At 41.6% G+C, this 14,995-nt stretch overlaps 1 protein-coding gene across 1 annotated transcript in view; it reads right to left on the reverse strand.

The window, feature by feature from the left end:
* Positions 1 to 4,501, reverse strand: part of eml1 (EMAP like 1) — a 256,780-nt gene extending 252,279 nt beyond the window's left edge. The window contains exon 1 of the mRNA XM_048600146.1: positions 4,286 to 4,501. Within this exon, the coding sequence (XP_048456103.1) occupies positions 4,286 to 4,313 (28 nt within the window). The 5' untranslated portion in view covers positions 4,314 to 4,501. The remainder of the gene's footprint in view (positions 1 to 4,285) is intronic.
* Between the last annotated feature and the right edge of the window lie 10,494 nt (positions 4,502 to 14,995).

Raw genomic sequence — 14,995 nt, forward strand, 5'->3', positions numbered from 1 at the left:
GAAATCTTGCTAGGTCTCAGAGCAAGGATCCCTCAAAAAAAAACTCAACACAACTTGAACTTTGCCAAAAACACACAAGATTCAGCTCAGTATGTTCATTTTTTTTTGTTCATGTTTACATTTAGCCAATGTCCTCAGATTACTTAATGCAGCACAGCAACTAAATTTAACACCAACTAAAATTCACAAAGTACTTTGTATTATTTTCTTATCTTTCAATGTCTACATGCCAGGGAGGAAATGGTAATGAAATGCTATATTATTTAAGATGGTAGGAAAGGGAATCTCCAGGGTTTTGCCACCTGGACTGTGGTTTAACCAGCGTTACTTGTTTCTGTTCTTGAATTCAGTTGTGTGATTCTTCTGTTTAAAAACGCTACCAGATTTTTAAAATCAGGCCGCCTGTGAAGAGTCTCTTTGGGTGAGAGCCAGGAGATGTCCACTGAGCTGTATTCCAAATTAAATTGCTATTTTTAGAAAGGATGAACAAGAAAAACAACAGAAAGAGAAAACCAGCTCTAATCCCCAGTCAATTCATGTTATAACATTTTCAAAAGGTTAACATCATGCTATCTAAAGAGATGCAATGAATTTTCTTGGGGCCTGGTCTTTCTTATGTATTCATAAAAATTGGTTTATAATCTAAGCGTTTGAATTTAGTAAAGAATTTCTCCAGCAAAGAACTTTCACCTTTACCAGACTGATCACACGTTGTAGAACCATTTCCTTCCAATTGATTGCATGGTACCATTGTATCTTTTCCAAATGAACCCTAAACTGATCTCACTGCTGTGGTATTCGTCCTGGTCCTGCACCTTCCTCTGCTACAACTGTTTGTGAATCTACCTTCTTTTAGCGTGGTTGCTGCTTTAACTGTTCCCTGTGACAAATCTTTGCATGGCCTAACACAATAAATTTTGTACAAATAAATTTCTTTCAAGCACACCCTTAAACCTTAGGCTCTTTAATCCTTACTCTCCAGCCATGGGAAATAAACTTGGACAATTCAGTGAAGCAGTCTGGGGTACAGCAGCTGCTGACCCAATCCTAAATCCCGGGATAAGGATCTTTTTAATATTCTGGGCAGAGACCCAAGGTGCAAGTAGGTATAGGAGGAGCTGGGCCATGGAGGATATAGATTGGGCCAACGATAATGGAGAGAAAACGATACATGAACTCTTCAGACACACAGCAATGGCAATGGCTGTCACACCAAGGAAAATGTAGCAAATTTGAGGAAGATCAGAACGGATAGTATAAAAGCAGCCACATCCAATTACTTCCTTATGAGAAAGCTTTGAGGGTGGAGGTAATTGCACTCAGCAATGACAACTTTTCCTGGAAAGGTAATTAGGCCTTCATATTTCTCAACAGCAGAGTGTTGTGATGCAACAAATTTGTTGCATGCCTTTCAGGATCGTGCTCGTGATGTCATCACCGTACCGTGGTGTGTGACTTGATGGTATAATGAAGCTTGCAGTCTCCATCTTATTGTGTTTTTTTATGGCATGGCACACTGAGGGAACCATGCTGCAGTATATCTGAACTACTTCGCTTGAGCCCAGACATGCAAGTACCCATGGCTGTAATGCATCTACGTAGATACCGGGTGGTGTAACAAAGGTTTGCTGCAATTTTCAGTACAACACGACATACGTCTCATGAAGTTACGGGAGCTAACACAAATATCACAGATGACAGTGGAAGATCTACGGTATATCAACTATCACATCACATGGTGGCATCTGATGTCACAGAGTACTCAGTTCAAGTGCAGTCATTAACATTTCTAACTCTTGCCACCGATGCTGTGACTTGCTTCCAATGCTCCTGCCTTGGGTTAATTTTATTTTATGAGAGTCTACCATAATTTGAAGGACATTCTTGTAGAACTGCAGCATTTCACTTGCTGCAGTAGCTCAACAGCCTAGGCCAGCAACTGCACAATATTGAGAAGTGGAGGAACATAGCAGCAGCCAATTTTCAGCACTCAGATTCAGCACAGTGCCTCCTGTTCCACTTTCCCACGTTGCACACTGGGATTGCCTGAAGACAAACAAAAAAATTTATACACTCTAGTCTAAGTAGGTGATGATGTCAGCTAAGGTCACAAGTTGCTGCTGTCCATACTGTGTTCGTGGCTCTATCTTTTCCATGAGATCAACCAGCATTCCGATTTAGTCATAGCGAAGAAACTTTCATAGATGATCTCTTGTTGTTGTTGAGGGTTACACCTCCTGACTCACCAGTAGCAACACTGAATGACTCACCACTCAAACAGAGAGCTACCTGTGGTCCCAGCAGACAATGGCTAATGGTACATGGAACTGGGGAAAACACAAGTTCTTCAATGCAAAAACTAAGCAGTGTCTTATGCTGTAAAACAGTAGTGAATCGAGTGTGACTAATCAGGACTCTCCCTACTCTGACTGCCTATTGGAAGCATGTTACAATTATTGACGTGTTTGACTGGGTCATAAATGCTTTTTTCATCATGGCCAACAAGTCCTAGAATGGGACTCAAACCATAGCTTCTGGTTCAGTGAAACATATGCTACTCACTAAGCCATAAGGCCTCCCTGTGTCCGTTCTCCTCTAACCAGAGTTAAACATTTTCACATGCATTGACACAAAGGTGAATCTAGCTTCCGCCTCAGGCTTTCAGATTATGATGATTCTTTAATCCTGAAGTTGCTGGTTTCCCATCTATTACTTGTCAGCTCATTGCAGTGTGGATAATTTACCCCAATTGTTTAAAGGGTAGTTTCACCTTAGATGCCATTACTCTGTGCAAATATTGACAGTGAGTGGCTGCAGCAATTTTCCATGAAGATAAAGCCTAATGAGATGCATATATCTGCACACATATGCATTTTTATTTCAAAAATATATTTTATTCATAAGTTTCTTTATACGCATATGTAGTCACTTGAACAGCTTCTACTGTTTCGTAGCATATGGAGAAACAAACAAATATTGGAGTTTGACTCCATTCAACAAACGAACCAAAGGCATTTCTTACTTATACAAGACTATATTTATTTTTGCAGGAGGGTCCGATAACTGAATGGACACCCCCCATTTAACTTTGGCAGAAAGATCTTAGATGCTGATCTTTCCTCACTGCGCCTTGGCAGCAACTGTCCCAAGCTTTAGTGTGTCCCTCAGCACGCAGTCCTGGACCTTGGCATGTGCCAGTCTGCAACACTCAGTTGAGGTCAAATCCTTGCTCTGGAAGACCAATAAATTTCGGGCAAACCAAAGAGCGTCGTTCACCGAGTTGATGGTCTTCCAGGTGCAGTTGATGTTTGTCTCAGTGTGAGTCCCAGCGAACAGGCCATAGGGCACAGAGGCCTCACCTTGGTGATGCACTCGTCCCAAGTTTTTGTGCATGCACCATCCCTTCTGAACCATATTTCCGGCATCTTCAGGTAGTCTGTGCTGACAATTAAGGGGATAAAGGCCCTTGCAGATGAGGTTGTACGATAGCAAAGCAATCAGAGTGCATGGTGGTCTCTCTTCTTCTATGGCCAACTGCAACACTCCTGTTTTTATTCAACTGTGATCAGCAAGCTCAACATAGGTAGAGAATTAACCTTTTCTGGTCTGTATGATGCTAGGTGATCTCACTAAGCCATTGGGAGAACTTCCCAACACTTCACGAGTTGAACACATTTCTGAACTGATGCAAATTGTCCATTTAGCAATTAAACAGTCCCATCCAATTTGGAACAACATCAAAGTTGGTTCTTGTTAGCTAAAGAGACACCTTTATATATTGTGTTCAACTTGCTTAAAATACCAGGAGTAACAATGTAATTTTAAGTGAGTAAAGTGCAATTCTAAAATACTGGTATACCATAACCCAATACTTTCTATTATAATTCCATAAATGTGAACATTTGCAAGATGTGAATGACCTACCCTCATAAGGAGAATCATTAACATTGGAAATTCTTAGTACTACAATGCTCTGAAAAAAGTCACTGAGACTATTTTCATACGTTTAAACATGTCTCATATACTAATCTTCTGACCTCTGCTGTCTTTATTTTAACTACATAAGCCTTTGGATATTTACAGATTTTACAGTCCTGCAGACTCATCATCTTAGCGAATGATTAATTTGACCTGGCTGCATACTTAAAATAAAACAAGTTTAGCTGAAGTTGCTGAAGACTGATGGCTGGTGAATATTTGCCGCAGAGTATTCAGCTTTTAAACTGTACCACGGTGCAGGGACTGAGATCTGAGGACGAAGCAATAAACTGAAACTGGCACTTACCCAGAGTTAATCCCTCACAGTCAGACATCACGTACAAGGAGGTTTTGTTTTTTTATTTCTTTCTGCTTTCCCACTCCTGCGTTAATACCCAAACCACAGTAAAAACCTACAGTTAAGGTCTTCCACTGCAGTGCACACTGTGAACAGTAATCGGCCCCAGCTGCAACTTCACAGAAATCCCCACCCTGAGCTAATGCAAACAAACAGTCCAGCTTCTTATTATGGGATGCAAAGAATGCACTTCGGGGCCAGAACTCTCTGCTCCTATTGGTGGATAAAATTACTTTTCCCCGCCTACTTCCATAATATTCCCAGCCAAGGTCACTGGAGTCGTGGTGGATATTTTAATTGCCATTGAAAAATTAATGAGGCAAGAAAGTATATATACAGGTTGGCAACAGAAGGCCGGATTGATTTAAATTGTACTCATCCCTGTATTAGCTGATGTCCTGTTACAGCAAAAGACAATGCTGCATTTTCTGCATCTATAACTACAGAGAACAGGCAGTCACTCAATAAACTACACTGAGAGGTCCACAAATACAAGTAGAGGCATTTCAAATGATAATGCCACATCAGCCAGAATATAATCTAAGCTTTTATTGATGTTCTGTTTGGTTTGTGCACTTTCCAGCAAAAGTATCAGATGTTTTCCTCGAGGAATCAATTTTATCTTTCTCCTCATTTGGCACACGTGCAATAGATAAAGGATCTGTTTACTTTTACTGAGCCTGGAACGGACCTTCTATTATTCTGTGTAACTTTGTCCCTTGTTGATTACAGAGGCCAAGGGCCAATTTTCATTGCACAGTGTTGATGACTGGACTAACGTACAACCAATGGATGTCTTCAGCAATTGGCCAGAGCTATTTCGATGCTCGGGCCTCAGTGCCTCTGACTGACAAGCTGTATGTACAATACCCACAAACAGGGCAGGGGGAAGGAATAGAAAAACTGGCAGTTCCCCCACAAAATGGAGCTGTACTTTGTAGCTTTAGTGCAGCCTGGAGTTAGCATTTCTTGGGGCAGAGTGTGTGAGATGAAGGAGCAAAGAGGTACAAGGGACTAACGGGAAGATACTGAAGAGCTCAGGAGCAGCATCCACACAAGAAAATGATTAATGAGAACCTCATAATTTTGCTGAGTGGTTTGTAGCTCTCTTGAAGGGCCACAGGTTAGATCATTCATTGGGTAGAACACGCACAATGTGATTATTGATAGATGCAAATTGCACTGTGCTCCACAGTATAAAAAGGAGCTTTATTTCCCTCCTTAATCAGGTGTCATCCTGTTTTGGGAAATCTTGGTTGAATTAAACAGGGGTGCATGAGGCATAATGGTTTAAATTGTTCCAACAGAGCCTGCATTTGTTTTGGTCTTGATGGATTCCTGTTAAGAGGCAGAAATGCTATGAACACGTAGCAATCATTTAATAATATCACAGGTACTCAGAGTGAAGACTCAAAATGTTAACTCTGTTTCTCTCTCCACAGATGCTGCCAGACCTGCTGAGTTTTTCTAGTATTCTCCGTGTGTTTCAGATTTCCAGCATCCGCAGTTTTTTTTATTTGAGGCCATAAACTTGACCTTGCCTCCAATATCCACATCCTGAAAACAAATTTTTTAAATGACACAGGCATAACACAATGGACATCTTGGAACAAACAGAACTTGTTAGCATTTCTGATATAGTAACTGACAGTAGTGTTATCATACCAACATTTTACATTTTTGTACTTTGTTCCATTTTGAACTTCCTTCCAACCGTATCAACATTGTGTAATAAAAGCAGATTGCTCTAGATTCTAAATATATAAATAAAAACAGAAACAGCTGGAAAGACTCAGTACTGGTGGAAATAAACAGAGCTAATAGTTCAACTCCAACATGACTTCTTCAGAATTGAAGGGAGGTAAATATATGATGATGGCTTTCCTGCTGTTGGAAAGTAAGGAAGAGGCTGGTGGAACAAAAGAGGAGTAAGGTAAGAAGGTAAAGGAGATTAGAGATCACAGATATCATGGAACAAAAGGCAAACAGAGTGGTAATGGTCATAGCAAAGAAACAAAGCATTGGTAGCTATTAATGGTGGAGTAAAGGTCAGTTCTGACTGAAAGCAAAAATGTGAGGACAAGATACGAACTAGTATTCTGGGGAAAAAAATATCAAAACAGAGGAAAAAGTTCAAATTCTTCAATTGTTGAACTCAATGTTGAGCCCAAAAGGCTGTAAAGTATCTTCAATGCTGTAAACTACTATGACTCTATGACTCAACGAGGTGCTGGTCCCACAACTTACATTCCACTTGACTGGAACACTGCAGCAGGCCTAGGTCAAAAATGTGAGCATGACAGCAGGCTGGCAGTACAAATAACAAGCAGCTGGAGGATTGGGTCATGTTTGTGGACGGACCGGAAGTTATCCAACAAAGCAGATAAACAGTCTATATTTGGTCTCCCTTGTGTAGAAGAAACTGTGTTGTGGCACTAAATACAACAGAATATATTGAAGGAGGCACAAACAAAAATCACTGCTTCACATTTGGAACCTCAGATCATGAGGAGAGAGAAGACAAAGGGGCAATTGCATGGGTAGGTGCCCTGAGAATGGGATGAGGGGTTGGGGCGATAGAGGAGTGGAGAGATAGAAGTGTTTGCAGAGAAAGCAGTCCCTTTGGAATACAGACAGAAAAAGGAAATATATTTGGTGGTGGTATCATGCTGGAGGTGGCGGAAAGAGCAGAGGATAATCCTCGGATTTCAGAAGCTGGGTTGGAAAGTGAGGACAAGGAAAATCCTATTGTGATTCTGGGGAGAGAGGGAGGGGCTGAGGATGGATAAGAAAGAAATGTCAGTGGCATCATCAGAACCAATAAGATGAAGATAAAAAAGACTATAAAAAGAAATGGAATCTTAGAAGAAGTGTAGTCAAGATAACTATCAGAGTCAGTGGGCTTATAACGAATATTAGTAAACAGTCAAACTCCTGAAAGTCACATTAATCCTAAATTAATGTTTGCAACATGAGGTTGACATTCATGAACCTGGGGCTGGATTTTCAAAGTGGAATTGAGAACCTAACATCCAGAGTATCTGACCAATCTGACCCCATTTCTGAGTAGTGTTGATCTTCCGATGTTATCTTGAAATACAAATGTCATAATTGGCCAAGAGGTGAGCTTGATGCCCAATGAGTGGTACCAAATACCTTCAACCAGGAGATGCCTTCCCATGCCAGGAGTAAAGGCTGGTAGTTGCCCTTTGTTGGAGCATGCTGCTGCCTTGCCTGAAAGCAGGCAGCTCCCCTAGAGTGTCACTAGTTCCACAATGATAGATACTGTTTCAGAAATTGCTGGCAAAATTCAACACATCTGGCAGCATCTGTGAGAAGAAAGCAGATTAACATTTATAGTCCAGTGACTCCGATGATTTCTGTTTCTGTTTTTATTTCAGATCCCCAGCATCTGCAGCGTTTTGTTTTATTTTATTATATAAAAACGGCCATGTATGCACTGGAACCAGCACTAGACAATTCATGAAAGGTCAGTTAGAAATCAATGCAGGGAAAATCTCTAGTGGCTTCACAGTGAACTTGGCAGCTGTGTTCTAACCTGCACCAGATTGTTCTTGTCCACTCTGTTGAGCTTAGGAAGTTGCAGTGCCTCAAGGACAGGCCTCATAATGAACTCTATAATAAGATCTTCGGAAACATTCCACAGCTCCATTGTCACTGAGTCCCAGTCCACAGTCTTTTGAAAATCTGGCCCCACATCTCTACAACTAAAATAAATGTTTCTACCCACATTGAGAGGAAAAAATGTTTTTATATTGTGCCTTTCATGATCTCAGAACATACCAAAGAGCTTTTACTACGTTAGTGATGTTAACCTGTGAGGTCAAGTGTGAAGATCCTGAAAAAGTATTCTTCAACCATGGTATAATGCACTGGAGGCTGTAAAATGTGCATCAGGTTCGTCTGTCCACTCCAAAATGCAATAGATTTTAGACAGGTTGATTCCCAAGGAAGATATTTATATAAAGACAACAACTGGCACCTCTTTGGAGTTTTTAATGCAGGTAAATATAAGGAAGTAATACATTCTAAATCAAGGAAAAGGAGATTAGGAGCATTGACAAATAACTTGGTTAAAGGGGTAGATTTTAGAGGGGTATTAAATGAGGTGAGAGTCGTGGAGAGATGCAGAGAAATGGGAGGAAATTCACAGTGCAGCACCTAGGTAGCAACACTCAAAATACTGGGACAAGAGCACCAGAAAAACAGAGAGCTCTAGGCCCGAAACGTCAGCCTTCCTGCTCCTCTGATGCTGCTTGGCCTGCTGTGTTCATCCAGCTCTACACCTTGTTAGCTCTGTTGAGAGTACTTGAGCTGAAGAAGATTACAATGATAGTGAAAGATAAGATTAGAGAGGGCAAGACTTTAAAAATTGAGGTGCTGGAAGGAGAATAGAAGCCAACATAAATCGGCAAGGAAAGGGATGAGTGAGACTTTGTGCAGAAATTTGGATGAGCTGAAATTTCTGGGAGTGGATGATAAGAAGTCTCCTTTTGGGACATGACAGTCACTACAACTGGAGATGTCAAAGATATGGATAAGGTTTTAGTAGATGTAGGGTTTGGGATAGATGTTGGAAGTCTTAGATGAGCTACTAAGCTGTAATGCAGAGGATTTGAGTTTGAAGCTCTGCTTGGAGAATAGATTTTCACAACAGAGCAGCAAGAGAGTATTCATATTCATTACTCATAACAAATGCAGTATGGATCAATATCAATAAGTGCTTTCTGTGTATAACTCTATGCCACATTTCACCCTAATGGAATAAATTGATTTAAACGTGGTAACCTTGTTTATCGAGATAGTAGGAACTGCCAATGCTGGAGAATCTGAGATAATAAGGTGTAGAGCTGGATGAACACAGCAGACCAAGCAGCATCAGAGGAGCAGGAAATCTGACATTTCGGGTCTAGTCCCTTCTTCAGAAAACAGCCTTGCTTATCCTCAGGTTTCTTGCTCCAATCAGAGAATGCTATAGTTTATGTTCATAATTAACAAAGAATTAAATCAAATTGCATTGGAAGACTATATTAGGTGTAAATTGTTGACAAATGAGAGCAGTAAGAGTGGTGAAGTTTGTCTAAAATACTTTCTTCCAGTTGCCTGCCACTTTAACACACCACCCTGTTCCTTGGCCAACATCTCTGTCTCTGGCTTGCTGCAGTGTTCCAGCGAAGCTCAGTACAAGCTGGAAGAACAACACCTCATTTTCTTCTTGGGGATCCTGCAGCCCTCTGACTCACTATCGAGTTCAATAATTTTAGAGCCTGAACTCTCCCACGTACCAGCCCCTTACCCCACACACCAGGCCTTGTTATCACATAGTCTGCTATTACACACCTCCTGTTGTTAGCCACTAACAGTCTCCATTAACAGCTGTTCACCCTCCCAGCCAGATTGTTATCCACTCCTTTGTCTGTCCAACTGTTCTTCGCTCTCTTTGGCCTCTATCCCCACCTATTATTTACTTCTTACCACCTCCCCCAACCCTATCTTTTGCATATAAACCAACATTTTCCTAGCTACCATCAGTTCTGAGGAAGGGTCACTGGACCCGAAATGTTAACCCTAATTTCTCTTGACAGATGCTGCCAGACCTGCTGTTTCCAGCAACTTCTGTTTTTGTTGTTGCTTTCTTCACTGATTCTATTGTATTTTGTTGCGGATTCTGATTGCTTTGTGAGGGATGAACTGTACCGTTTCAAAAAAAAGTAGATCAAGCTCATGCCCAGTAGCTTTTTAAAAACACGATGATCAAGTCCAGGTTAAATATACTACAGCAAAGAGTGAAAGGAGTATGTTGAAGGTGAGGCTTCCACAGATTGGTAGAAATGTTAGATCCAAAAGTTTGATTTCATAAAGAGGTATGTGATAGATATAAGAAGAATAAAATGCAGTGGAGCTGACATGATAGTCTTAATTTTCATAATAAAATGATATAAAATGTCGTGTGATTCTGGATGATTAGCTCCATATCTGACACACATGTTATAGTCTTTGTGCTCTTTCCTCAGCCCCACCAAAGAAATGAGTGATGGACATTTAATATTTATCGTGATCATGCAAACAGAGTTTTATCAAGCCTTTTCCAAGCGACATTAAATAGGCAGCAAGAGGCAACAATTGCACATGGTTTTAGCGAGCAGGTGTAAAGCCTTCCATCTAGAAAATGGATAATACTAGATTTTAGACTTGGGAGTTGTAATTTGTGACCTGCCCATGCCTCTTCAGATCAAGGTAAGCAATACAACGTCCATCTATCCAGCTCATCTACAAGGTTACGGCGCTAGCCAGTGCATCCTTGAAATGTGGCCAATGAACTTTTGCTCTCAGCAGATGGGCCTGGAGCCATTTTTCCCGACCTTGTGGCACAGTGAAACTATTTCTCTGATTACTGCAATGTAAATTCTTGCAATGTGAATATTAGGGCAGTCAGAAGCATCCACGGTGATGAAGGTGGTATTGGATGCCATAGTGGTGCTGGTTGGCACAGAAAAGATGCTGTAGTTCTATAGGAGACCCTCAGATGGCAGTGGAAACAAGAGGCTGATGGTCAACTCCTGGAATCTGGATCGAGGACATGGCTGAAATGCTACAAGATGTTCAATGGCTTTTATGTGGGTGGTCAAGGTTAGTGAATACATTCCCACGTGGTACCCCCCCACCCACTGCTCCATCAACCTCTCATGTTGCTCAATGCATTGCCCTCACCAGCAGCACTCCTTGGCATGCAGCAACTATAGCTAATATTCAGGTACTCTATCTATCAATGCTGCCAGCCTCACATCCACCTCTCACTGCCTGCACATACACTTGGCTATTCAGCTACAACAGGCACACAATCCAAACACATGAAAGCACAACCAGTGATATTCTGCTGTACAATGATATTCTTGGAGAAGGCAGTGGCTAATAGAGGGAAGCAAAGAAGAACTAGCAGGAGACAGGATGCCTGCATCTCCTGAGCCTATTGGAGGCGATGCAAGACCACACCATCTGCTGTCATTGGGAATACTGAACCAGATGATACGTTTCTGTCTTACGAGCCCTCATGAAATCCCAACTAACCCTCATACCACCACTGGCACAGTGAACAAGCTCCAGAAATTGCAACCATGCTCCATGCTCAGGACCTTGCTCCTGACACTCCACCTCCCTCCAAGATAACTTTTCCCTTTGGATTTTCTGCTTTCAGACTCCAAGGGCCTCCCTAGCCACAGGAGCTTAAGGAGTTGGAGGGAGAGCAACAGCACAGCATTAACAAAGAGGCCCTGTCAATTGATCTGACACTTACAGCCATCAGCTGAGATACTGACACTATACATGCCTTGGATGCTGGTGTTAGATTTAGGATCAACACAGAGTCATACAGTACAGAAACAGACTCTTTGGTCCAACTTGTCTCTGTCCCATTTACCTGTGTTTGGCCCATATCTCTCTAAACCTTTCCTACTCATATATCTGTCCAAATGTCTTTTAAATATTGTAACTGTACCTGCATCTACTACTTCCTCTGGCAGTTCATTCCAATTTAGAAACACCCTGTGTGTGAAAAAGTTGCCTCATAGGTCCATTTTAAATCTTTCTCCTCTCACCTTAAAATTATGCCCTCTAGTTTTGGACTCCCCCACCCTAAAGAAAGGATCTTTACTATTCTCATTACCTATGCCCCACATAATTTTATAAACATGATAAATCATGTGGGCATGAGTGGACAGTGATCAGCAGGCCCAGAATGGTGCATTTGAAAAAGGTGATTCATTTACCAGCTCACCAGAGGGTGAGGCACAGGTATGGACTGCTGCAGAGGATTTAAATTAGCGCCCTGTTGGAGTGGCATACAGGAGAGCACAGAATGTACACCGAGATGCTGGGGGTCCTGGCCAGCAGACAGCCTCCTGTCAAGGTCAAGGGGCATGGAGCAGTCTGGCTCAACTTGTTGTGGGGATGGCACATGTTGCTAACTCAGATCTGCATGCCATGCTGCAGACTCTGAGGAACTGGCACTATTGCACCCATACTTGTTGCAGCCTCTATGCACACATGCCACCTACACCAGTGCCATCACTCTGAGGAGAGGCAACACTTTCTGTTAATGCATGGAGCTCACTAAAATATCCCCCAAACTATCCCAGCGTATTACCAGGTGATTTACAACAGAAAGTTGAACTTCCAAAGGAAGAGCCGGCAGTATGCCTGGTTCTTAAAATAAAGCTACTACAGAACTCATTTTGCGTGCAGACTCCTTTGTTATGACTAAACAATGCAGACGCTGCCTGCTCATTTGTTATACAAATCTGGGATTCTGTCTAGGAACAGCCATTTGTGATATCAGCTTCTGTGAATACAAGTCAAAACTTCAAACTATGGACATTTTAAAATTGTACTTTGCAAATGTGTTTTGTGAAAGAAGACTGATACAAGCAAAAAAGTAATGCAAACATAAATTAACTGGCTGTGTGGAAAGAGAGAGGCACATTATATGCCTGATGATGCAAAGGGAACATCAAACAGCAACCCCTTAAAGGGGAAAGAAGCAATGAAAGCAGACTAGACTGTGATCTCTGTGACCCTACAAAGGTCTGAAACCTCCTCACCCCCCAACCTGATCACAGCAAGCCACCCCTGCAAATTATTTTCCAAACTGCAATTTGTATTTTGTGTTTTTCTCTTTGTAGAATACACAAGGACATAGTTTAAAAGCCAGTTTCTACTGGTATGGGATAGTGGGACTGAGGTTCTGTGTGCCAGTGGGCTAAGCTACCCATGTGTATTAGCCTGGGTTCAAGACTTAAGGTGTGGTGAAAGTCACAGCTTCAGAACTATCTCCTAGTCACCCCTGTGCCGTAGGGAAAAGGATTCATTCACCCTGAGTGTCAGAGTTCTGCTACCTAGCAAGCTAGCCCAAAGGAAACAAGATAACAAAAGATTATCTCTCATTCTGAAATCTGGAATTCCATCACAGTCAAAAGGAATCAGAAGGACAGAATCTCAAACAACCTGCAAAACTGGGAATCTTGTAATTAACTGGTCACCTACCAATAACAATGTGACCAGTAATTTTCACTACAAAATTCAACTATTCAATTTTCCACTCTTCATAAAGATTTCAGAAACTGATCTGTATATTTTTAAAGATTTTTATCACTTTGGATTCACTTCTTACTTTTAATCTATTGCATTACTAATACTGGCAAAGTATAAATGCACTCTTTGTTAACACATGAAAGCCTTTTAAATTGTTACTTTTCAAAGATAAGTTAATATGGGTGTAGAAGGAAGGTATTCGCAAGGGAAGGCAGCCATTTTGAGTGAACCATGTTGTATCCAGTCAAGACAGTGGACAAATGCAGAAGGGGAGCCTGGTCATCTTCCTGATATTGGGATCTTAACAATTTGGGCTATCCTGTCTGACACTGTAACAAATTGGAGAACCTCACCCAGGGTCTGAGTGCAACAAACTAGGATAGCACCAAACCAACATTAACCATCACTCGAAAGCCTGCACGTACCTGCATCCTCAGAAAGCATTGAACAGGATGTGCAGTAAATGATCTATGACACGTCCTGCCCTGGGGAACAGAGATAGTGTTGCTAGAAGCTACATCAGACTACTGCGTCCCTCCCTGAAATACTTAAAGGAAGAAATAACAAAAGAACGGTCCAGACCTCAAACGTCAGCTTTCCTGCTCCTCTAATGCTGCCTGGCCTGCTGTGTTCATCCAGCTGTACACCTTGTTATATCATTGTCATGCCTCTTTCTTTGTTATCTCTGCAGCTCAGTGGAGAAGGTAAAGAGAAAGAGAGCCCTGTACCCATCTACCCATATTTCCTTCTGACTTCAACCCATCCTTCCCACTCTTTCTTAACTTTATTATCTTCCTGCCTTTAGAATGGCTTAAAAAGTGAGAAGAGTGTTGATGGGCATTGACCAATTACCATTAATGCTTTTTAGATGTTGGGAACATGGTATAATGCACATACACATTCTACCAGTTTGTTATAAGGTGGTCACTGCAGTGTAAACTAGAATAAGCTGTGTGATTTTGATAACTGGGATCTCAACTGTAATCCATACTCCCACCATCACATCACCCTCTTTGTTTAATACAAAACACTTTGCAAATAAAATAGGAGCCATCAGCCACTTTATTAATCTTCATCACATCTTTCTTTTCATATTACTTTTCATGTCTTTGTCACACTGTCAAAAACGCCTCTTAAAGATGTGAGATAACCTGGCTGGTATCTGATATTTTGACTTGACTGCAGATTGATTTCACTGGCTTTTGTGTGATAGTTCTGTAAACCAGTGAGCGCGTCAGGGTAAAGCATCAGGTGGGTGTACATCATTGCAATCAGGTTTCTTGGCATAACAATGATTTGTTGTGAAACTCCATTGTGAGGACAACAATACACTCACAGGCACTCACAGTCCAAATGACTGCAGGGTTATTCCTGTTTGATGAACTAAAGAGGGAGGTGACAGGACCATTTGCCCTCCAGTATCATTCCTAGCTAGCCAGCCCCATCAGCAGATCGCTATTTGTTGGCAGAGATAGTAGGGACTGCAGATGCTGGAGAATCTGAGATAACAAGGTATAGAGCTGGATGAACACAGCAGGCCAAGCAGCATCA

Source organism: Rhincodon typus, chromosome 8, assembly GCF_021869965.1.
Source record: "Rhincodon typus isolate 14 chromosome 8, sRhiTyp1.1, whole genome shotgun sequence".
In the NCBI taxonomy this organism is placed as follows: domain Eukaryota; kingdom Metazoa; phylum Chordata; class Chondrichthyes; order Orectolobiformes; family Rhincodontidae; genus Rhincodon; species Rhincodon typus.